General features: G+C 37.1%; 1 protein-coding gene across 1 annotated transcript in view; it reads right to left on the reverse strand.

Moving 5' to 3' along the window:
- Positions 1 to 258: 258 nt before the first annotated feature.
- MINDY2 (MINDY lysine 48 deubiquitinase 2) overlaps positions 259 to 23,343 on the reverse strand; it is a 32,602-nt gene continuing 9,517 nt past the window's right edge. Inside the window, exons 3-9 of the mRNA XM_083870701.1 lie at positions 22,457 to 22,521; positions 19,737 to 19,895; positions 18,781 to 18,883; positions 18,087 to 18,229; positions 10,495 to 10,668; positions 9,393 to 9,566; positions 259 to 8,016 (exon numbers count right to left, since the gene is read on the reverse strand). Of these exons, the coding sequence (XP_083726827.1) occupies positions 7,897 to 8,016; positions 9,393 to 9,566; positions 10,495 to 10,668; positions 18,087 to 18,229; positions 18,781 to 18,883; positions 19,737 to 19,895; positions 22,457 to 22,521 (938 nt within the window). The 3' untranslated portion in view covers positions 259 to 7,896. The remainder of the gene's footprint in view (positions 8,017 to 9,392; positions 9,567 to 10,494; positions 10,669 to 18,086; positions 18,230 to 18,780; positions 18,884 to 19,736; positions 19,896 to 22,456; positions 22,522 to 23,343) is intronic.

A 23,343-nucleotide genomic window follows, 5' to 3' on the forward strand; every position in this document is an offset into this window, starting at 1 on the left:
AGATGTGCATTCCAACAGTTAAAGTTGAATCAAATTAAAAATGTGATTGTGCAGGTGTAGCCATTTCACTTAAAATACTAAAACTTGGATTATGGGGAGAAAACCTGATTGAGAACAAGTTGCTGAAACCTTTGAATTTATAAGAGCACCAGAAGTCTATCCTTTTCTTTTCCAGAGTGGGGTTTTTGTTGGGTTATTGTGTGTTGGGGTTTTTTAAGTCTATCATCCAACCTTTATTATTAGGAAAGAACTTAAATATCTAAATGAAATATTTATTTAAGTTTGCTCACTTAAATTTATTTACATACAATGAGTTTCAGAAGACTGTTAACCAAAATAAATCTCAGTTGGGTAAAGACTTTGAACTAGAGAGAGGCTGATAACAGGAGACACTATTTAAAAGGTTAACAGAATTTAACAGCTTTGTGGTACACAAACAAAAAGGGGTATTAAGAGATACAGAACTGGATTTCTCTGAAAATTATTTGTGTTCAAAATTATTTTAACAATTTACAAGGAAAATGTTATTTCCTTATAGTCTTTAAAAACACATTAATACAATATAAACAATTAAGGCTTTTAAAATGCAAAACATTCAGTAGTTGAACTTGTAGATGCCATTACAGTGTTGGATAATGGTGTAACATGAAGAAAAGTATTTAATTCACATACATTGGTACAAATGCTACTGCATGACTAGATTTATTGTGTCATGCACCTCTAAAATACAAGTTAAAAAAATTAACTTCTCCCCTCTCTTGGTAAATCCAGAGTCACTTTCATGAGCTTTATTTTGCATTTCCTTTTAAGACTAGATTTAGAGATCAGGTAAGCATGGGGTGACTAACAGACTCACAGCTAAACTGCTGATTTAACACAGGAATTGCACAATTCTTGTGGCATCTTGAAGACATTACTAATCTGGAAGTATTTTGGAACTTTTCTAAAATATGTCAGGGTTTTGTGTGTGTGGCTTTCTAAAAAAAATTTCATTGTAAAAAGACCCAGTCAAGGCAGTTAAGACAAACATTTGACTTAGCACTGGAAAACTTGGAGTGACTTCTGTAGGATTAATTTTTGTATGTCCCATCAGTCCTTTCTTCACTAAGCTTCCATGTATGTGTAAAAGGTGATTATTACAAGTGGTACAAATAAGAGCTATGCAGCTGGTGACCAGACAAAAAGAGAATTGAAAATTATGTTAAAAAAAAGCAAAACAACTTTGATAAGAACTTAATGTGCTGAAAGCTGTAATATAAACCAAAACTGTCATTTAACATTAAAGCTCTATCAGGTTATTGTGGGGAGACTGCTGACAGTATTTCTCACTCCCTTATAAAGAAACTGCTATAAGGAATTAACATAATACTGAGCAATAGATTTCTGTGGCACAGCACAAATACTTGATACTTCTATACTTCTAAGAATTGCTGGGAAAGTTGTGAGGCTCAGCCTGTAAACAGTGACTTCACACTGCAAAAACACAGGGAAAAAACATTCCCAGGTGCTATGACCTGTCCAGTACAATCTGATAGCAACCTGCATTAACTGGGGATGTTTTTGCAAGTACAAAGTGTGTATCTAAATCAAACCCTGCTTATTTCATCAATGTCTGGACTGTAACTCCCTGATCAGTCACATATGTTACACCACTGGTGATTTCAAGAGTTATCGAAATACAGGTGAAGAAACCCTTGCTACAATAGGTTTGTCCCTTGAAATAATTTTATCTGTGGTCACTTTTTTTAAGGGGTTCTCTAAAGTATGTAAGAAATCCAGAAATACAAGCATACTGCTGTAACCCGAGTATGTGGAATGCAAGCATGTAATTATTGTAACTATTGATGATAAAAAAGCAAAAGCTGGATTACAAATAGTTTAAAGTCCACAAGCAGGTTCCTTGGTTCACTGTGTCTATCTGCAGTGTCTTGAAGACACCATCTACTGCTACGCTTTTCCAGCAAAAGAAGGATTTTATTTCCACAGCAATATATTTCTCCTGTAGTTAGTAGATCAGTGGGAATATCTACCCATGGAATTGGCCAAAATCCCCATCCTGGTACCTCACAGAGAACCTGGTTTCAAACTCAGTGTGAAGGGCTTCACTAAAACTCAGTTGTAAACAAAACAGTAACTAAGATAAACCAGTTTCTAGCTCTGGTTAATCTGCAATAACAAAAGCCCTAAAATTGATAGACCTATTGCTGGCCTGATAACTAAATACTAAAAAGAAAATTGTCTGTTTTACAAGTTATTTTGGAGTTCCCCAAAACAAGAGATGAGCAAACCCAAGGATGTTCCCATTACTCAGCTGATTTAAGTTCTTGAAGTGATTTAAGACACACTGGTGTTGCTTCTAATTACAGTTCTGACCTTTTTCTTGGCCAGTAAGCAGGAACAAAAGCCATCACAAGGTTCCTGACAAAAATAAAAGTTATCCCAGCTTTTTTGGAAACACATTCAGAAGAAATCTTAAAATGCTAAAACTAAGGTGAAATTTTCAAAACTGCTTAGCATAAACTTAACTTTTCAAAGTTACAGCTGAAGTTTTAACTCAAAAAGCCCATCCAAATTTTCCTAAGGGCTTCAACAAGGAAGGAGAGCATGAACTTCAAGACAGACCAAGTATCCCATTATTTCATCCAGCTCTGTGGTGGAGAACTTCAGTTTGTCTCAGCTCAAGGCTTTGGCTCGTGAGACACTATTAGATCAATCCCCATGTTTCACAATAGGTATCACTTAGGGTGGATGGGACCTAAACTGAAATTGGGTCAGCACTAAAGGAAGTTCAAGAGAGTAATTTAAAAAAAATAATAAAACTTAAGCTGAGTTTGTGTTCCCTATCCATCCCCAAAATCTCTGTCCATTTGGCTGAGTGTCTGACTCTATCAAACACCCCCATTTTGCTGACTTTTGGCCCCAGGAGCACTGGCCCAGCCCCAGCCCCTGCTGCCCTGCGTGCACAGCTGGGCCAGGGGGGCAGCACGGGCAGTGCCCCAGCCCTGTGTGCACTGACCAGAGCAGCAGCTGCCCTTGATTGCAGCAGTGTTACACTGTTTGTAAGCACTGCTGAGACTGAGCTTGCAAAAGTGCTGAAACAACTTCTGAATTGTCCCCTAGGGTTTCCCTAAAATAGCATTATTATGTTGCACAATTTTCTATTCTGTAGAGTCAAACGTGGGATCTTGACTTTCTAATGATAATTAACTGAGTATTTAAAGGTTTTAACCTTGAAAAATAAGGAATTGCACATTTCAGCACATGAAGCTTCTCCATGAACAAAAGTAATCCTACAAACAAGAAAAGGAATGGGGAAGACAGATTTCAGCAAGTTCTCTAGAGAGAACTCTCCAGCAAAGAGAGCTCAGAGTGATAGGAGCTCACATTGACCAAAACTGAACACGAGGCAACTGACATTTAATAAGAATATTTGGGCAATCAGAGGATCAGCACAGGTAGTCCTGACTCTAAAGCACAGTGAGAGTGAAGAGCAGTGTGTCCAGGGACAGACACTGCCAACCTGCCAGGAAATGAACCTGCTGGGCATTACCTAGGTGAGAAAACGCGGCCACTGCACGCTGTGCCACAGCTATTTGTGTCCAAAATAACAGCAAAGTTAAGGACAAAGCCTTAAACAATCTCAAGAGGTAGGACAGGGACTTCTGTATTCCAGCCTCTCTTTCCTCCTTAGCATTTCCCTATGGCACTTCCCCCATCAAAGCAGATCACAGCCAAGCCTAAATCCATTGCTTTTGTCCTGGCCAAGCTGTGAACAAGAGGGAGGTGTACAGGAACACCAAACATCAGACAGACTCTGCCTAAATGATGTGGTTTGAGAAGGTGTCATTCACCTCTTCCCATCTTTCAGTCAACACTAAGAGTGTTGAGTGAAACACAAGCCACTAACTCTGGCTAGTTATGCTGGATAAAAAAGGATGAGCACTCATCAGGATGAAGTGCCATTTTCAGGCCTTGCACGTGACATTTCCTATCATATGCTGGACTGAAGGAACATTTTTTAGAGTTGGATTTTTCTTGCTATCAGGGTGTTCTTCATCATAGCACAGATGGAAAAAACAGGAGCAGTCTATGGCAAACAAACTACAGGTGGTTATTTTTGTTTTTCTGTAGTATGCTTTCTTATGGGGATTCTGCATCAATTAAAGTGCATTTCCTGAGTCACCTGTTTAATGCTGCAATCTCTAAAAATCTACTTTTATATAAAATAAGCTCTTAATTCAGTATGTTGTGTTGAAGGATGTAGTTTGTATAGATTTCTCTAATAAGCATCCTAATGCAAAGACCTGATCCAAGCAAAGACTTTGTCAAGACTTTGTTACAGAACCAGTGAAGCAGGAACAAAGAATGTTTCAGTTAAAAATATATCAGCTTTACCTTTCACTTGAGTACTTCCTGCTGAATTCACAAGAAAATTTCATTTCAAGAACTCAAAACTGCCTTTTATTACATACCGGAAAATGTTTTCAAGAGCTTGTGTTTACAAGTTTGAAGAAACATGACAATAATGTGAAATACCAAGTAAGAGCCTGCCTGGCAATCTGAGGTTCCCAGCAGAGCCTGTGCTTCCCTTGGAGCTTGTGTGCCTGTGAGCCACAAGATCAGCTCTGCAGAGACACTCTGAACACATTATTTCTTATAGGAACAACAGGGACAGCTACAAAATGTAGTTTTTGCATTGTGTTTAACTGAATTTTCAGGAATGCTAATTTTGTTCTCTGGTGTTACAACCCTTCTTTGGATCTGCTTTGTTGGGTTGCAGATTCCATGAGTGTGACAAGAAAACTGGTGAATTCGAGCATTTGCAAAGTGCCTTATAGAAAAACATCTCTATGGCAGTGCTCAGTTTTTTGCTAATCTTAAGAATACTTGTATGTAGCTTTATATGTCACAACTATAATGCAACAACAAAAATTCTATGATTTTGTTTTCTGTGCTAGCATTTATCTAGTGGAAAACTAGTTCTACTCTACTTTTCTGGACACTTTCATATATATATTATGTAGGAATTTGCAGCATGTGCATGCTAAATTGTATAAATATATTTAAAGTACAAATCTATACCCTTTTGCCAGAACATGAGCTGGAAAAAAAGAAAATAAAGAAAAAAAAAAAGGCAAATGAAGTAAACAGAAGTAGATATTGTCTTCCTGGTACTCCAAGACTATATTGTGCAATATTGTTTTCCAAGCTCACTTCATATAGATAAAAGCAATTCTTTTCAGGTTTTTTGATCCTCAGATACTGTCAGAGATACCAACTGTGACAAGTGCTTTTGGAATGGTTACTCCCAGTAGGGCATACATTAAGCTTCCAGATGAATTTCATTTTGGGTATTAGGAAGCTCAACTGCTTATAACTTCTGCCACTAACAAGTTCAACCCATGCAGCCCTAGATTTCAGGAATTCTTTACCTTTTTTCCAAAGCTTCAAGACCTGTAAAGAAAAAAGGATATTAACAGAGAACAGCATGCCTTCCATCTCAAATACCCTGAAACCCTTTACTCCTCTATTGAAAGCAACTGAATTATCTGGGAGCTGGAACTTCATGATGAGCACTACATTTAACTCTTCTTCCTGTGACCAAATGACCATAGTTCCTCTAACTACAGTATATCAAGTTTCAGGCACATAAGTCTAAAACTGGAAATGTCACATGAATTCTTCTAATACAAGCAAGTATCTTAGGCAAAGAGATAAACTCCATAGCCACAACAGCTACATTCCTTCCAAAAGGAGTTAAAGTGGCAATACTGTCACTGAAAATAATAACAAACACTTAGCTTGACATATTTATTTTTCAAGGTCAATAAATAAATGTAAATACACAAATTTGGAAAAATCTTAGTTACAGAATGTTTTTAAACAACATTCTGGCTTAAAGTCTCTGTTATTGACACTATTGGAATAGTTTCTCATCTACTTAAAGTAGCTAAGTCATTATGTTGGTGATCCTCCATCAGATTAATTTGTTTGAAGAAGTTAGGCTGCTGCAAAGGAAAAAAGACATCAACCTTTGCTTTGACATAAAAAATTATCTGAACTGCATACATTAAGTATTAAAATTACTTCTCTGGGCATGACTTTTCTAGAGAAGATATTTTTAAATTTACAGTTTATATATTAGAGACCTCCTACTGTTCATTACTTCATCATTATAAAAGGGAAATCGTAACAAAAGTGGAAAAAAATGAAAGAGGAAAAGGCATGGAAGAAAAGTGATACAAATTGGCCCTTGTTGGTAAGACATTCTTCCTTTAGCTCATTCTCATTCTAGGTTGGTAACAGATGTATGTGATGACTGGTTGCCATCAGTGCAGTGACTTTGCTTGAAATAATTGTGAAGTGGCTTTTTACTGGTGACTTGTGTTAGACACCCACTTTTCTAGACATTCTCCAAACACCTGGAAGCAGGAATGTCATATTCCACCTTAGCTTGCCCAGGTTATTCTGTGTGAACACTAAGGCTTAGAGCACAGATACAGAACTTGTCCAGGAGAAGCAGCCTTTTTCAAAAGTATCTACAAATTGCTAAATAGAAATTTTTATCAAAAGCAAGAAGGTAATTGTTATTGAGTTAATGGAAGTGGAGGAAGATTTGTGGTTCCCTCAAAATTCATCAAGTGTTCTGTTTCTGCATTCTATAAATACTACAAGACACAACATGTTTATTTGGTTCCCATAAATTAGAAAAATCTGGTTTCCAAAAATTCTAAATTAGTGATTTAAAAAACAAAATATTACACCTGACCACCTTTCAAACTATCTCAGAGAGCAGTTTCACTCCTCTCTCACCCCTTCAGAAGTGTGCTTTTTTTAAGAATACATGATTTATAAAACAAACAAAAAAGTGTGGTTTTAACTACAGTACACTTGCTTAAATACACAAGTGGACACGTTAACGTCATGTTGAAGTTCAAGGTACTTCTGGATAAAAGGCAGATAGTTAGTTATTTTAACTCTGCATTCTTATATAGAATAACGATTATTATAGACTTTAGTATCCTCTCATCATTCATCTATCATATGGAGAGGTCAATAAATAAAAGCTTATCTGGTCCAGTTTACCTACAAGAGAAAAAAATAATAAAAGGAAAAGAAGTTACCTATAAAATTACTTGTTTAAACCCTGATAATGTCTGAGTTGCCATACCCAGTTTGTAGTTGCAAGAAAAGCAAACGATATTCATCTTGCTTTTTAATAAATGCCCCATTTTTTTGATGACAATTTTTGTATGCTGCCTATCAGGTCACATATTCTTGGGGCAAGAAAGCTGGCCAGAAGATGCAGTGATAGCAGTAACAAGTATAAATCTGGGTTCAAAAAAAGAACATACCAGATCCAGAAGCAAAGAAATCTGGACACACTGAGGAGGCAGTGCCCAGCTGTTATTTGGGCTCTTGTGTCGTGGAGACTATACCCAGCCTAAGATATAGTTTCATACTATGGAATTAACACAGAACTCCATTGTGCTCGTGTACAGACTTCAGGAAAAAGCCTTACACAAAATGAATTACCTTTGTTTAGAGTAGAAGATAAAATAGCTTACTAACTGATGTAATGAGTAATGGATGTCACTATGACACAGGACTTGCCATGAGTTGTGTGTTCAGCTACAAGGTGCAGTATTTCTTATGACTAACTCAAAGCACAGCCACATCCAACTGTGATTTGGGATTCCCTCTTGAGCAGCACGCACTATGACTTTGAAGGAAGTCTGTCTGATTGTTACAAAGTCATCCATCCTCTCTTGGAACATGAACAAAATCCATGGGGTAATCAGGCACAGGCGGCATGTAACAGGTTTGTCTTCCTTTTTACTCCTTGTTTTTGCTTCTGAGGACATGCACTTGGCTCCAGGTGGAATCCCTTTTCTGTTACAAGAGAACACAGCTGTTCTTCTCCTTCTCCCTCTCCTTCTCTCGAGGCTCTTTGCGTTTGCGTTCGTTACTGGCCGATTGTCTTGCGCTGGCTGGAGAGGCAGCACCTTGTACCTGCTGTGTAGGGAAAACAACATGGGAATAAACCCAGCACCACTGCAGATACAGCCTGAACTGTCACTGTGTGGTCAGGTTCACAAACAGAGAGATTAAATATCATGCAAACCAGCAGAATTCAGGTAGGGGTTTTTGGTATACCTACTCTAGAACCTCCACAAAACTGCATATTTCTTGAAAATACAGTCAGCTGAAAATATATTTCAAGTTTCATGTGTCACTTCTGTTGTGTCCGCATATTCAGATTCAATAAAATATGGTTTCAAGCATATTCTGGCACTTCTGTGTTATTGTACTGGAATTTTTTCTTAGTTTCTCTTTTAAGTATATAATCCACATTTCACTATCTGCAGACTAAAGGTGCTGGTGTGGACAGTGTGATAATGGTAAGGCAGCAGCTTTTTGTGACTAAAAACTCATTAATAACTTGGCAAGGGGGTTGATATACAAAGGCAACATAAGTTTTGTTAATTCATCATCTATTCCCTCTGTTACCCATTCATAGCTGCAAATGAGCAGGCTCTTAATCCTGTTCAGCAGGTTCTTCAGTTCCTTCTGCCCTTGGCAGCCAGCAATAATGAATCTGTGGTTTAGATAGGTACTGCTATTAAAGCAACGAGCAGTGCAAGTAACAAAACTTACCTGTCAAAATTCTTGTTTCATGCTTAACAAATTTATCAGTTAATGGTTCTGAATTACTTCAGTTCAAAGATGCAGGCTTTATAGAAATTATTTCTTATGTATTTGTAAATAAAAGCAGTTCTGGAAGTCGTCAGTGGTTAAGAACTCTCTAAATCCAAACCACCAACTTCATATTGTCTTTGGCACAGAAGATTCAGTTAAATTGCACTTTTGCATAGACATGTGCACTAATCACATTTTCAGATGATTTTGAAATCAACTGCTTATGGGTATGGGATGGAAAGGTGTACTGGGATAAACTGGGAATTGCCTAATTTGGAACAACAGAATAGAGTCACATGAGATCACATGCTTATTCACCTAAAAACGTACAGCAACAAACTTCTGCAAGATAAAATAAAGACAAAGCTTTATCAAAAATTTTAGTAAAATGCTCTTCTGCAAGTAATGTAAAATACTAGTAATGCCATCTTTGGAACCTGATATATTAATTCATACCATCATTCCAAATTAAGCGGTATAAATGAAACCCTAATTTAGAAGGTTAAGCCTGCTTTAAAGTATTTAAATGTTTGTAGTTGCCATATCTACATGTATACTCCAACAATTGTAGCATATTCCTAAATATTCCTATATTCACCTCAGGCAGAAATCTGTACAAGCACCGATGTGTCTATGCAATTATTAATACTTTCTAAAAGTGATGATCATATTCTGTAGTAGTGTTTTCTTACCTGGACCTGAGCAGCTGCTTGTTCTTGTTCCTGATAGTACTGAGAAGCTCTCCTGTCCTCCTCTTCCTGGAGCTTCTTTGCTAGCTCTAGATCACTGATTCCTTCTGGGATCTGTTCCCAGTTAATATCTTGATTCTGCTGCTCTTGTTGTAGAGACAATGCCATCAGATAATCCTAAACAGTAAACTTGTTAATTAATGCTCTTTCACAGGAAAAAGAGTCAAGTCATATCAAGTGAATTTTTCAGCATGTGCAGCTACACAGTACCACCACTTTTCTCCTAGCCTTATCTTCAAATGGAGGTCAGGAATTTGTTTCAAAACCTGCCCATAACCTCAGCTGCAGAAAGACTGAGAACAGATACTTTACATGTCTGCTTTCACAATCCCTAAGCTGCAGTACAGAAAACACAAAAACTAATTAAAAATGTTTGCTTTCAGGTTTAAATTCTGTTACCTAGACAGCAGCAAATTCTCTCTCAGATTTTTATATTTATTAAGAAGCATCTTATTAATTTTCCCCCAATATTTAAAAAACATGAATGGTGATCACTATAAAATTGTTCAGAATGTAAGATTTCCAGGGAACTTTGTATTGCTCTGCACTTGTGCATTAACTGGTACCACTTAGCTCCACCTCAGACATGGTTTTTGCAACTCTGTGTCTCAATAGGAGTAACAAACAGCCACCATGACACACAATCTGCTGTCAGGTTTGTCCTACATTCAGCCAAGTGGGCAGCAAAAGGCAAAGCTCAGCTGTGACAATGAGCTGAAGGGAGTTTGTTATGTAGGAGGAAGTTCCTCAGTCCACTTCTGTTTCCATATTACAAAGCAGAGGTGACATTTTACCTGAGTGAGAACTTTACAGAAGTGGATTCTGAAAGATTAAAATCCCACTTTCCAAACTATCTAGATTTTCCTCCCACAAAACCCTATTAATTATTTCAAGTGGCACTTTTGGGAACCCCAGTCTAATTACCTAAAGGAGTTTTATAGTCCCACATATGCATGAGTATACACACATACAGATCTGTGGAATTACACATAAATATGACTAAAAATCAGTACTAGTTTAGAGTGGAAAAGCAGAAATCCAGTACCTGATCTATTTGATCCTGCTGCCCTCTGTAGACAGTTTCAGGGTCTGATGGAGGCCGCAGGTGGAATTCAGAGTCACAGAAATTCCCGTCACCATCCACATTGTGAAGGCTTTCCCACACCACCTTCTCCTCTGTAAGAAAGCCCTGGTCTGTCACCAGCAGGTAAAGCTGACCCTATACAGAAGAACAAGAAAAACTTGTAGAACTAAAAAAAAAATTACTTTTTACAATCTTAAGTAGCAGAAATGATACAAATGTTGCATTCCAATAAAACATTCATTAAGAGTTTTTAGCAAGTTTAATAATTAAATGAATCAGCAAACAGCATTAAACCACCGGATACTAGTATTCACTGCTAAATTAACAGCCACACAATTTCTGTATTCTATCTTGCAACTCTTCATTCTTAATGAAAGTTCATATTGACTAGAAATTAACATAAAACATTAATATATATATATATGAATGAATATACTAATATATATCCATCTACATACCTTAACAGCTATTTAGAAATACACCTAAGAAGAAGACTTAAAAACTGGCAACAAAAACTTTAAATTCTAAAGGCAAGTTATGGAAACAAAAGTGATCTTTCCAAACAATCCAAGAGGCATTACCTCAAAATGGCCACACCTCAGACTTCATGTTTCATAATGAGCTTTGACAGAATCTGAGGTCTGTGTTAATTGAAAGCTCTAAATTAAAGATTCTTGCTATGACTTATCACCAAAACTGCTTTTGTTGTTGGCATTTTAGTAATTTTACAGTTCTGTAAGACCAAATTTTTTGATTTCAAAGTCTGAAATTATAAAATGGGCTGGTCTGGAGTGAAGGAGACGATGTTAACAAGTGCAGATACCAAGGCACTGGAAGGATGAAATGTAAGCTCAGGCTGAAGGAGTGGGAGAGGAGCTGAAATCAAAGGGAAATAACTGAAGTAGGCCCCAGGTAAAAGGAGATGGTGCTTTATGTCTGAGGGACAGCAAAGGAGCCCAAAATACCCATTTAAATTTCCATTTATATCAACCCATTTATTTCATCCTGCCTTTTAAATCAAGTTTTTAGGATTATACTCCAAATCAAGAACGCTGTCACTGACCATATACAGCACATTAAGACTGAAGCCTCCATTAGTATTACTGAATGTACCAGATCAATACACGCAATACAAAACTTGTAGCACTGGTTTAGCTGTAAAAATCAAGGCAGTTTATTGTGACATCCACAAAAATTTGGTATTTGTATTCCAGCAGCACACAAAGGGTTCTCCAAGATCACTGTGCTAAAGCTGCACCAAAGCAAGAGGCAGATCCTGTTCTAATGATTTCTAAGGCTAAACAGGCAAGAAATGGAAACTCTGTTCATGCCCAACACATACAGAACGAGCTCCCTGAGTTCTCTGAAGTCATTAAATAACTAGGAGAGATGCTGAAATTCCAATCACATCTCGTCAATCCCACTCTGTTTACAGCCACCCCTCCTGGGGCTGGGAGGTCACTTGATGTAACAAAAATATTATCCGAAGACTCACGTGCAGCAATTATTCCAATATTACCTAATACCATAACATGGACATATACACAAGGCCAAAGAGAGCAGATAGAAAACCCAACCCAAACAGGTAACACTGCTGTGTGTTCAAGCTTGGGAATGGGAGTTAACCAGCAAAGGGGATTCACAGACATAAACACAAGTGTCAGCACCAAGTCTGATCACAGAACATGTTCTAAGAATCATCTGTCTCTTGGAAACCTGATTAAGAACTGAATGATACTCCTGACACTTAAGATTACCTGAAGAAAATAAAAGGAAGTAATTCTGCAACATTTCCAGTTTGCACAGAATACCTATTTCACAACATTTTGTGTAGAAGTCTTCAAAGCGATGTAAAAAAATCCCAGATATTTTAAGATAAAATGTATTTGAACTTCTACATTTTATTTTGAACAGTACATTGTCTGAAAACCTAAAAAAGGGGGTGATGTGTGTGCCTCTCAGGTTTTCCTCTATTATGCCCATACATTTTTAATTACAATCCATAAACTGTGTAGCTTGGTATTACTAAAATCATGAAAATATGACTTTTCCTATCTCCAAACTATTATAAGCTCAATTTTACCACACACAAATATTACAGCATATAATTGCCTTCATGGAAGTAGAATCTAGTGTCTAAGGATGGATTAAAGCTAACACTTGTTTGAAATAGAGAACTGTTTCAAATCTTTAATACAATTCATATTCTTACTTTGTAAGAATTTTTCAGTTGAACACTGATTGTAAAAATGTCATGTTAGAATAAGTAACAGAGAATAAATGTAACAGAGCTCCCTAATGAAAGGCAATAAACTGCATTACATATCACCACATTATATACCTGAACACCAGCACTGCAATTCCAATAACAACTGCAAACCCTAAAAACATTCTGCTTCACTTGAACAACGCTTAACAAACCAACAAACACAGGCTCCCCAGTACCTGATAAGAGACAGAGTTCCTGTTCACATTATTGGAATGAAAGAAAAATGGGAAACCACAGATCAGAGATCCGAAGTCATCTTTCTCTTATTTTTAACTAATTTCTCTGTTCCCTACATCATATTAGTGTAATTAAATTGAATCCCACAAAAAACCCAACCAGGACCCTGACAATATTGCTAATATTCACAGAGCCTTTGGCATTAATTTCATATATAAAATAAGAGGAGTTGGCTCTTTTGCTGTGAGCTGTAATGTGCTCTCACCATGGGTTCGTTCCTTCCATGTGCAACAAGAAAACAGAGGCTCTATCTACACACCGGCTTCGTGGGCACAGTTTTAATGCGGGGCACGTTCTGTTCCCAACGCTGAAGGCACGGCCACATCCAGAGGCACACCCAGACTGCAGCGGGGAGCGAGCCGAGAAAGGCCTTTTATCCTCTGACCTTCGCGCTGCCCCCGAGCCGGGGCTGCACCGAGCCGGGCCAGGAAACAGCCGCCCTTCCCCGGCACTTCCCACAGCCCGGCCGGGCTGCCTGCGAGGGACAGGGACAGGAACAGCGCCGGGGGACAGGGACAGACAGCCCCGAGGGACACGGACAGACAGCCCCGGGGGACAAGGGACAGACAGCCCCGGGGGACAAGGGACACGGACAGACAGCCCCGGGGGACAAGGGACAGGGACAGCCCCTGCCCGTGCCGTGCCGCTGGCCCCAGGGCAGAGCCCACCAGCGCTCCGAGCTCGGGCAACTCAGGTAACCACTGCGCGCAAAAATGGCTTTCAGATGCCCCTCACCGAGAACAGAATCGACGCTTCACAAAATATTTCTACCTACAGAAAAATCTGAACTGACCATTTCTAGAGTATTACCAGCTTATCTTTTAGATTTGTGTTTAAATGTGGGGCTTTTTAACAAGTACCCAGTCTCATGGGTTAACACTGCCCCCCAAAATACCAGCACATAATAGACAGCAAAAATATCTACTAGTAACTATAGTCAATAGGGAGTAAAACAATAAAAGAAAGTCTCAAGTCCATAACTACTGTAGACACAGTCCACTTTAACAAAGTTATGATTAATTATTTATCCTAAGAATCAGTATTTAGATATTGTAGACCAATGCCCAGATTTTATAGTTTCACATATAGAAACGTTGAAATAAAGCTGAGGATAAAGCAAGATTATTGTCCCGAACAGGGATGTCTCAGTCTTCTGGTTTGCACAAAAAAACCCTCTCTGACATGCACAGATATAGGCTACAGGGGATGGTACTAGACCTCCTTAACTTGGATAATTTCATCATCAGATTAAATAATTAAGATTAATGTTTCTAAACTACTTGTTCTAATGCCAATTACCAAGTTTCCAGCAATTCAGAAAACTGAAGAAGAAAACCAAACACTCATCCAATAGCTCCATACAGTAAAAACAAAACATTTTAAGCTTTATGTTTTGAATAGTATGTAAATATTCTCTTGGACTTCTGGATCAGATCCCTTTGTTTTTGTGAACGTTGATGAATGAGTGCTGTTTTAATTTTTCTCTAACAGTTAAAACATTCAGATATAGTAATATTAAAAGGATCTTTTAAAGAAAGTACATACTATTGAATTCAGAGTAACCCTCAGCATAAGAACTGTATACTTACTAAGAAACTGAAAAATAAACATGTTTTTAAGCAGTTGTATTCATTGCCTCTACAGTGCCAATCTTAAACGCCTAAGGAAAAAGTGCAATTATTGTTACAAAATACACTTTGTATTGGAATAAAAGTATCTGTTGAGTTCTGAAGCAGAAACACAACATTTATAACACAGAAAACACACATACTTAAAAATCCAAACAGGTGTTTTGATACTTTTCAGTAAAGAACACAGGTTCTATTACAAACAAGTCTGTGGGAAAAACGTTCCAACTGAACTAAGATCTTCTTACCAAACTGATCCCCTCTTTACAGTCCTGTTTTTCCTTGATCTAGGGAATTATCATTTGATGTATTTATTATCTGCATAATGAAAAGCAAAGGCAAAAAAATAAAATCACATTTTTAACTGCTGAAAATTATTACTGTATAATCACATGAGCCTAGACTATTAATATGCAATTAAAGGGACAGGAAGTAGAAAAAATGATTACTTGGGCAAATGGACAAGGAATGGAAATCCAAGTCCTTTTACTAAAATATTAGCCTTAAAAACTCACACTGCACTTAAAAAATATCCCCAGTGTATAAGTCCTTGTATCAGCTGTAAATTAAAGCTGCCAAATAAAAGTTGAAGCATTAGCTTAATTAGAATAATAATCACTAATTACTCAAGCTGTGTTTCTAAAAATACACCAATTTTATTACATGGACATTATTATTAAATGTGTAATTCGGTTTTGGTTAACTTTATAGCTGCTTTATTTATACATTCCCATGTATTGGTTTGGAGGGGAAAGAGGGAAAAGCAGTATTAGAGAAAGACAAAAAATAATTGCATCATTCTTGTCCTAGAAGTTCTACACCTCCATTTTCCCTGGCATACGTTATGTCTTGAGTTTCCCCAATGGATGGGCTTTTCTCCATAGTCCAGCTACTGCTGACTACTGCTCAAACTGTGAGGAAAAACTCCATCTGCAGAGCAAGCACTAAACCCAGGAGATGTAGTTGGAGTGAAGCAGTTGGAAAAAAATCTCAACTCTGTAGCAACAATGCATTTGGCATTCGTATGAGTATCCTTGAGGTCCAAAAATTTCTGGATAGCTGCTCTTGGCTAGAAGCCCAAATTAAGTCTATTTCTGACTTGATACAAAAGGCCCCCTAGATGTATAGCTACTGCAAACAGCTGGATAGGTTAGAAGAAGGCAAAAGAGTTACTGCTGCCCTTTAAAAATAAATTTAAAAGTTATTTTCTATCTTTATTAAAAAGTTTCTTGGTATCTCAAATTCTGTCATGTACCACTCAGCAAAAATCCAAATCAAAATTAATACTGTTTACAAGCAATAACTTCAGGAACTAAAACATATAAATAACATGGAAATTAAACACTAACTACAAGGGAGGTCCCTATAATGACTGTGAAAAACAAGAATAATGGCCTCTATTTCCAAACTTAGCATTTCAGAATTCTAAGAATTCTCAAAAAGCACAAGATTAAAACTATTGTGATTTAGCAGCAGCAAACCTTAAATATACAAACAACATTCTTTTTCAAATATTTTAACTTTTTATTTCTTAGGACTTGTATTTAGTTCTTACAGGTAAAACTCAAGACACAGATTCTTAGTCATTGCCTTAACCTGTTCTGTATTCTTAATATTGGCTAAGGATATTTAACTCATTGAAGTGTTGCATTTTATTTCTATACGGAAAAAGGATCTCAGCTGAGAAGTACATGTTTACAAGTATGAAGCTGATGAAGCACAAACACACTCCAGATTCTGGCCTTTAATCTAAATACTGGGCTGGAAAAGACTAGAAAGAGCATATTGTTTTACAAAACTAGTGTGTATTTATAATCCACAGGTGAAAGTGATACTCTTTGACTCTAATACAAATAATGTTTTAGATTTTAAAGGCTTTAATAATAGCACAAAACCACATTATTTCCAGGAGGATGTATGTGCTTTATCAGGAATAGCCTTTAAACAAGGTAAAAGAGGTATGCTGCACCTCTAGATACCATTTGTACCCAGAAAGTACAGGTGTACTTTTACTATTTTCTTTTTTAAAACCACACTATGCTGAGGTTGGGGTTTATTCTTTCCTCCCTGCTTCACAATGAAAGCATAAAACAGTGCACAGGATTGCTTCACGAGCTACCACCAGCTAATCTAAGAACTAAATTTAGAAAAGCAGAGAGTGGAAAAATCATACTCAAAATTGTGATATTTAAATGAGGTGCATCAGGAACTGTAATATTTGACCACATAGAAATATATTTAATAGCTTTTGGTTATTTAAATGGAAGAAGAGAGGAGAAAGAGCCTTTTACTTATGCTACTGCTTTAAGAGAGTGGCATTGGTATGCACAGATTTAAAACACATCTCAGATTACTCTAATCAGAAGACCAAATGTGTTACCTGCTTGTAGTTAATCATTATTTATGAGGACTGCTCAGACCTTTAGCTTAGCTTAGGAGCAGTTACTCAAAATGCCAAAAATTAGCTTTGACAGTCAAGATTAACTAACAGAGGGAGGAAAAAAGGACTAATAGTGACAAATGAAAGTGTAATTCACATGAGGTACATGACATTATCATATAATGCCAAAACCAGTGGTTTCTTAACTTTTTTGCATGATACACACCTCTTCTTTTTTCCTTTTATTTACATTTTCCCTAAGTAAAAGTGTACATGAAATTAAAGTCTTATTAAGTAACAGATAACCAAAATATAATTTTTAGAGCTCTATACAAGGGTAAAAACTCATACTCTACCATCCCAGCAAAAATAAAGTTGTTTTAGCATGAAGATACTCCATAAATGAATGTAAACTTGCCAAGCCAGATTCTCCATTCCATAGAGGAAGGAGTCCCAGAAGCACTAACCAAGCTGACACTTGCTTTTTGTATTCTGCAATACTTCTTTCACAGTTGCCACCATTTTGCTTCCCCAGATACAGATGAAAAATAATTTTTAAAAATCTCTTCCCTAACAAAAGGAACCAATATTGTAGCTCATCTCAACTTCTCCAAGCATTTGGCATTTTGTACATGGACCTATTCATCTACTGTAATGCAAATGTAATGCAAACTTTTAGATCCTCAGAAACAAGAAATTAATTAAATTAATCTTACTATGCCAACCACAAACAGCAAGAAAATTTAAGCCATGTAAGAAACGTACATAACTATACATAACCACAAAAAGTTAACACAGGGAGTAAACTGAACATAAAGGGAAAGGCTACAAGAAGACTTAAAGTAGTAATGAATCCCAGTGTCTAAATCACTGCAATCAATAATTCCTAAGTAACATTTGCTGCAGACCTTACATTCACTGTAAGCCATATTTACATATAACAACCTGGAATTTAATCTTATTTCAAGACAGTGAAAAACCACGACTGGCTTTGAAATGAGCACACAAAACACAATAAAGACAAAAATGTTGGATGTACCTTGTATTTGGTCATGGTGCTAAAATGGTTGTTCCTGAAGAACACACAAAGTTCTCCCTCCTGGACAGCTGAAGTCAACTCACACAGTCCATGGTATGTCAATTGTGTTGCTGTGTTATTTAGGAACTGCTCAGCTACAAACCCTACAAAAGCAGCACATACTGTTACATGTGGCTATTACACACTTGCTAATACAAGACCTGGTAACAGTAGTAGTATTTTTTTCTATCTCCCCCTACATCCCCATATTGCCACAAGCCTTGGGGAACACATTCAGAGAGGGGACAAAGCTTCAAAGTTCTGAAGCCACAGCATTATAAACAAACCTTCTCAAGTTCAGAAATGCCATATCCACTTCTAATATTACTCATATTTTTCATTGTTGTAATGGAGTATATAATTAATATTCTAATTATAGGAGATAATACATAGCTAAGTTGAAATCTGAATGCTGCCACAATAGAGGAAATTCTTGCCAGCTTTTGAAAAAGTGTATTGAATAGATCAAGGGAATGCATCAGAGAAGCTGAGAAGACAGGCACAGTGCTGTGTGCTTGCCTGGGGAAAGCAGCTCAGCACACAGAATGCAGCTCTTCCCACTTGTATCTCTACTCAGCATGACCCACATGGAAAATATGTAACTCAGATTTGGCAGAGCACATACTTTGATAAAATACAGAAAAACATTACCTACCTTCGCTAACCAGTTCACTGTTTTCTGACTGTTTACAAGAAATGATCTTCTCCACCAGCTGATTGTAACTGCAGTTACCAACTGCTTTTACTATGTCAGCAACCTGCAGCAGGAAGGAACAACATGGAGAATTTACCTTTGAGAAGAACAGAACACAACTGCACACCAGTGGCAATTATTAGTAAGACACTAAGAATTCAATAAAGAGAGGATATTATTCCCTTAAAAAACCTAGGCCAAAACATTTTAAGCCCAGAGTGTTACACATTTTGCTATCTCAGATCCTATTTTGAATCTTTCAGTTAACCCTTAGCATCAAAAGCTAAGACACATGGAGAACATGGCATGAGCTGGATCAGCTGGGCCAGGGTAAGAGCACAGCAACTCTCACCAACAAGGCATGAAAAGAAAAACTCTTAGGCACTATTATTCCAGGAAAACTCACCAGTTTCCCCCTAAGTAAACAATACCACTTTATTAAATAATATAGTTAAAATAAATTACATGTTTGGTAAAAATGCAGTTCTCTCCAACCAGTTCCACTATTCTCATTTCTCAATAGCAGTGACTAATAAATCAGAATTAAAAAAAGGAGGAAAGTAACTTTGTATTCCTTCCAAATGTTTTCTAACAAGCTTTCAAAAATGATGACTGGGACACCATATCTGGGGCAACTTGCTACTTCCCTCAGAAAAACAGTTCTCCTTTACAGAGTCATAGAAGGCTTTTAAAGTAGTTTGACTACAGACCCAGGCTCTGCAAAGCTCCTGCACTAAAAAACACATAGTCTGTATTCACTTCTCAATTTTTCTGACTAGATTTAAAAATTCCATTAGCAATATTTCATTATTGACTTGTTAAAATTTGGAAATACCTCCTCTCCCACCATCAGCATCCAGAACAACTTTTTTTTTTTTTTTTTTTTTTTTTTAAATAATTGAAACAGAATAAGTTACCTGAGGGTCCACTAACCATCCATGGTACAAGGGGATATCAAGAAGATCAAACACTATGCATTCAGGTGTGTATTCAAATACTCTGACACCTGTGAATTTCACATTGACATCCAGACCCGTCTGCAACTTATGCAGAATTGCCATTGCATCACTCATATTCTGACAACAGAAAGGAAAAAAAGAACAGATGACTCAATAGGGCTTTGTATACTTGGTGGTTACTCTCATAACTCTTCATCATTTAGTACTCATAAACTCAACACTTCAAAATAATAATAAAAAAAATAATTAAAAGGGTAAATTACCTAAACAAATGTTTCAATGCATATTCACATTACACATTGTGCTAGAATATATATGAAATGCATGAATCTCCTTCCAATCAACTCTACCTGATCGTTTCTTCTTTTATACCCACAAACTAGTTTTAAGCAGTTGTGATTGCTTTTAGGTCTATTTCCCAAAGCCATAAGCCAGATGTTTGCAAGAAAACTGAATTACAAGGGAATCTTCAAGGGACTTTTCTTGAGGTTTCCTCTCCCCTTTTAAGCCTTCCCTTACAAGTCAGGCTGAAGCACATAATGAATGAACAATAAGACCTGCACAGACTCACTTGCCAACTCTACTTTCAGGGTTCAGTACTAAGAATCTTAACTGTTCACCACTCTTTTTCTTTAATAAAAAAAAATTTGCTATCTTATTTTGGGCATACCTTTAAATGGCCTGTAGATTCTACTGTAGAAACAAATCATGAAAGTAGCACTTATTATAGTAGTGAGCCCAATGGAATCCTAAGGGGAATTATCAAGTTATGAAGTTCCATTCGCAGAAAGGAAAGATGAGCCAAAGAAAATGTGCTTTGAGAGACAGTTATCTTGAATCAACAGATTAAAAAAAAAATCCTGATATGCAGGAAAAAGAATTTTCCACTAAGTGAGAAAAGCCCACAAAGAGTATGGTCAGAATGTCTGCGCAAAATATTTGGGGAAACTGAGGCACTTTTTTTGTTTGTTTGGGGGTTTTGCAACATTCTGTTGTTTAAGAGGAATTCAGGCTTACGTCAATGGGAAAAAACCACGACAAAGACCAGAAATACAGATTGGACAGGAGATGGAGACAGCAAAGATTCACAGACTGAAACCACTGATGGTTAAAGACAGCTGCTTCTGTTGTCTTCTGATCAGAATCTGCACTTGAGCATGGCTGCTATAAATGAGAGTTTTAATGCCTGTAGCCCTTTAACTGCCCTTTAACTGTTCTGTCAAGTTTCCATGACCAGGAAAGGAACAGCTCCCACTAGGTTAGTACATTTTGCTTCATCTTACCGACAACTTTGTTGTGTCACAAGGTTTAGAATTTAGCAAGAATTTGAAGTAGTTCTCAAGACCAATTTCAACTTTTAAGTTTTTATCATCTTAAAAGCAAAGCAAACCAAACCACCCTAAGAAGTGCATGTCATTAGTAGGGATCACACATCAAACATAAAAACCTGTCCGAGATGTTTTGAAAGAAATTTTGCCAAAATCTTACTCTGCTGAATGAATAAGGAGTCCAGAGTAAGTCAGCTTTAGCTGTCCACAAATTCAGATCATACATCTACAGACAATCGCTGCATTGACTTTTTAATGTTTACTTTGCAAACAAAGCAAGATTACATCAAACGGACCAGAAAACCACAGAAGTTTCTCACTACAATTGCAACATTGTCACTTCTACTTTAGCTATTTCCACACCTTCCAAACCACTTAGAACATTTCTACAACAGGAGGCTTCTTTGAAATTACACAGTTAAAAACTTAAGGTATGTGACATTTATGTAACAAATCCATATATTTGAGCATAAGAAAGCTATAGAGGTTGTACTTTCACCAGGCATAATAGTTTTCATCACCCTCCTGTGAGTTGATTATAGCTATAACCTTCTACAGCACAGAATTGTGTGGGCAAAAAATAGCCAATTTTGTTATTACAAAAGTAATTCCTATAATCTGATACAAATCAATCTCAAGTTACTCGATTTGGTTTTCAACATTGAAGGAGAACAGGAAAAAATGACTTAAGAATAAACAGAACTACCTTGAAACCTTACACCTATTAAAAAATTTGAATTCACTTTTCACTGAGTAACCAAAAAACCAGCTATGACTACGGACAAAACTTGGAAAATACATACTAAATCAATAATTTTTAAAACTAATGGCATTATCTTTAGTATGGAAAGACTTCTGTGATGACATATGAATAGCAGCCAGTGCAAATAATATTGCCTTCCATACCATGGCATCAACCTCTTTTTGCCCACCACAATTAAGAACACAGATCTCTCTTACTCAGTTTACATCCTCAGAGAAGGTCTGGCAGGCACCACAGAACAGAACAACTGAAGGACATGTAACAGGAGACTTCAAAAAGCAACCTCCCTGTTATATACATTTATCAGTACCTTTGTGTTACAGTTCCTCAATAAAACCCATTTTACTTCATTACGCTCCTAACAAGTGAAAAAAACCCCAGCATGTCTTGTGTTAATAGATACTGAGTTTTTCTTCACTAATAGCACATATATAAAGTTATTACTCTACTTCAAGCCCAGAAAAAACCAAACTACAAACAATGCTCTGTATGCTTCTAGTCTTTAACAAGGTGAGAAACGCTATGTGAGAAACATAGTTTTAGTTTCCTCAGACATAAGAAACTGTGTTTTAGGAGCAGCTCCTTACCTGCTCATAATTAAGTCGCTGAATTTCAGATATCTCTTTAGGTTTTGCATCAAGAATGTAGTCTCCTAAAAGAAAGCAAAAACGAAATTCAATTTATTCCACAGTCAAAGCTTCAACATTTCTATGGAAATTTCTGACTGAAGCTGACTGATAATAAATACCATGACTAGAGTTTTCTACTGAATTAATGAGAACACATTGTTTTATAACCTGAATTGTAATTATAGAATAAAATATGAATATAAAACCCAGTAAGATCATATTAAGAAATAAAATTCAAATGGCCAACACTGTTACTACAGCAACATTTCATAATCTCTTGGGGCATCATACCAATCTCTTCATTATTCAAAAACTGACCTCCCTCTGTGCCTCAGCTTAAAAATATGAAAAGGTCAAACTGTTCACAGTAAAGTATGTCATTCTGTACACAATTTAAAAAGGCAACCACTTATCCTGATTGATACCACAAATGTTTTGCCATGTTTTATACACCAGTAATTCTATAAAACTTGTTGTGCTGGTTTTGACTGGAGTATAGTTAAGTCTCTCCACAGTGCTGGTGGGGCTGTGCTTTGGATCTGTGCTGGACGCAGGGCTGATAACACAGAGATGTTTTTGTTATTGCTCAGCAGGGCTCACACAGAGCCAAGGCCCTTCCTGCTTTTCACAGGGCTGTGCTGGTGAGGGCTGGGGGTGCACAGGAGGCTGGGAGGAGGCACGGCCAAGACAGGTGACCCCACTGACCACAGGGATGTTCCAGACCACAGGACATCATGCCCAGTATATGAAGGGGGGGAAGAAGGAGGAAGGGGAACGCTGGGAGTGATGGTGTTTTTCTTCCCAAGTCACCACGTGTGACAGGGTGCTGCTCTCCTGGCGATGGC

This window comes from Zosterops lateralis (assembly GCF_965231275.1).
Source record: "Zosterops lateralis genome assembly, chromosome: 13".
In the NCBI taxonomy this organism is placed as follows: Eukaryota; Metazoa; Chordata; class Aves; order Passeriformes; family Zosteropidae; genus Zosterops; species Zosterops lateralis.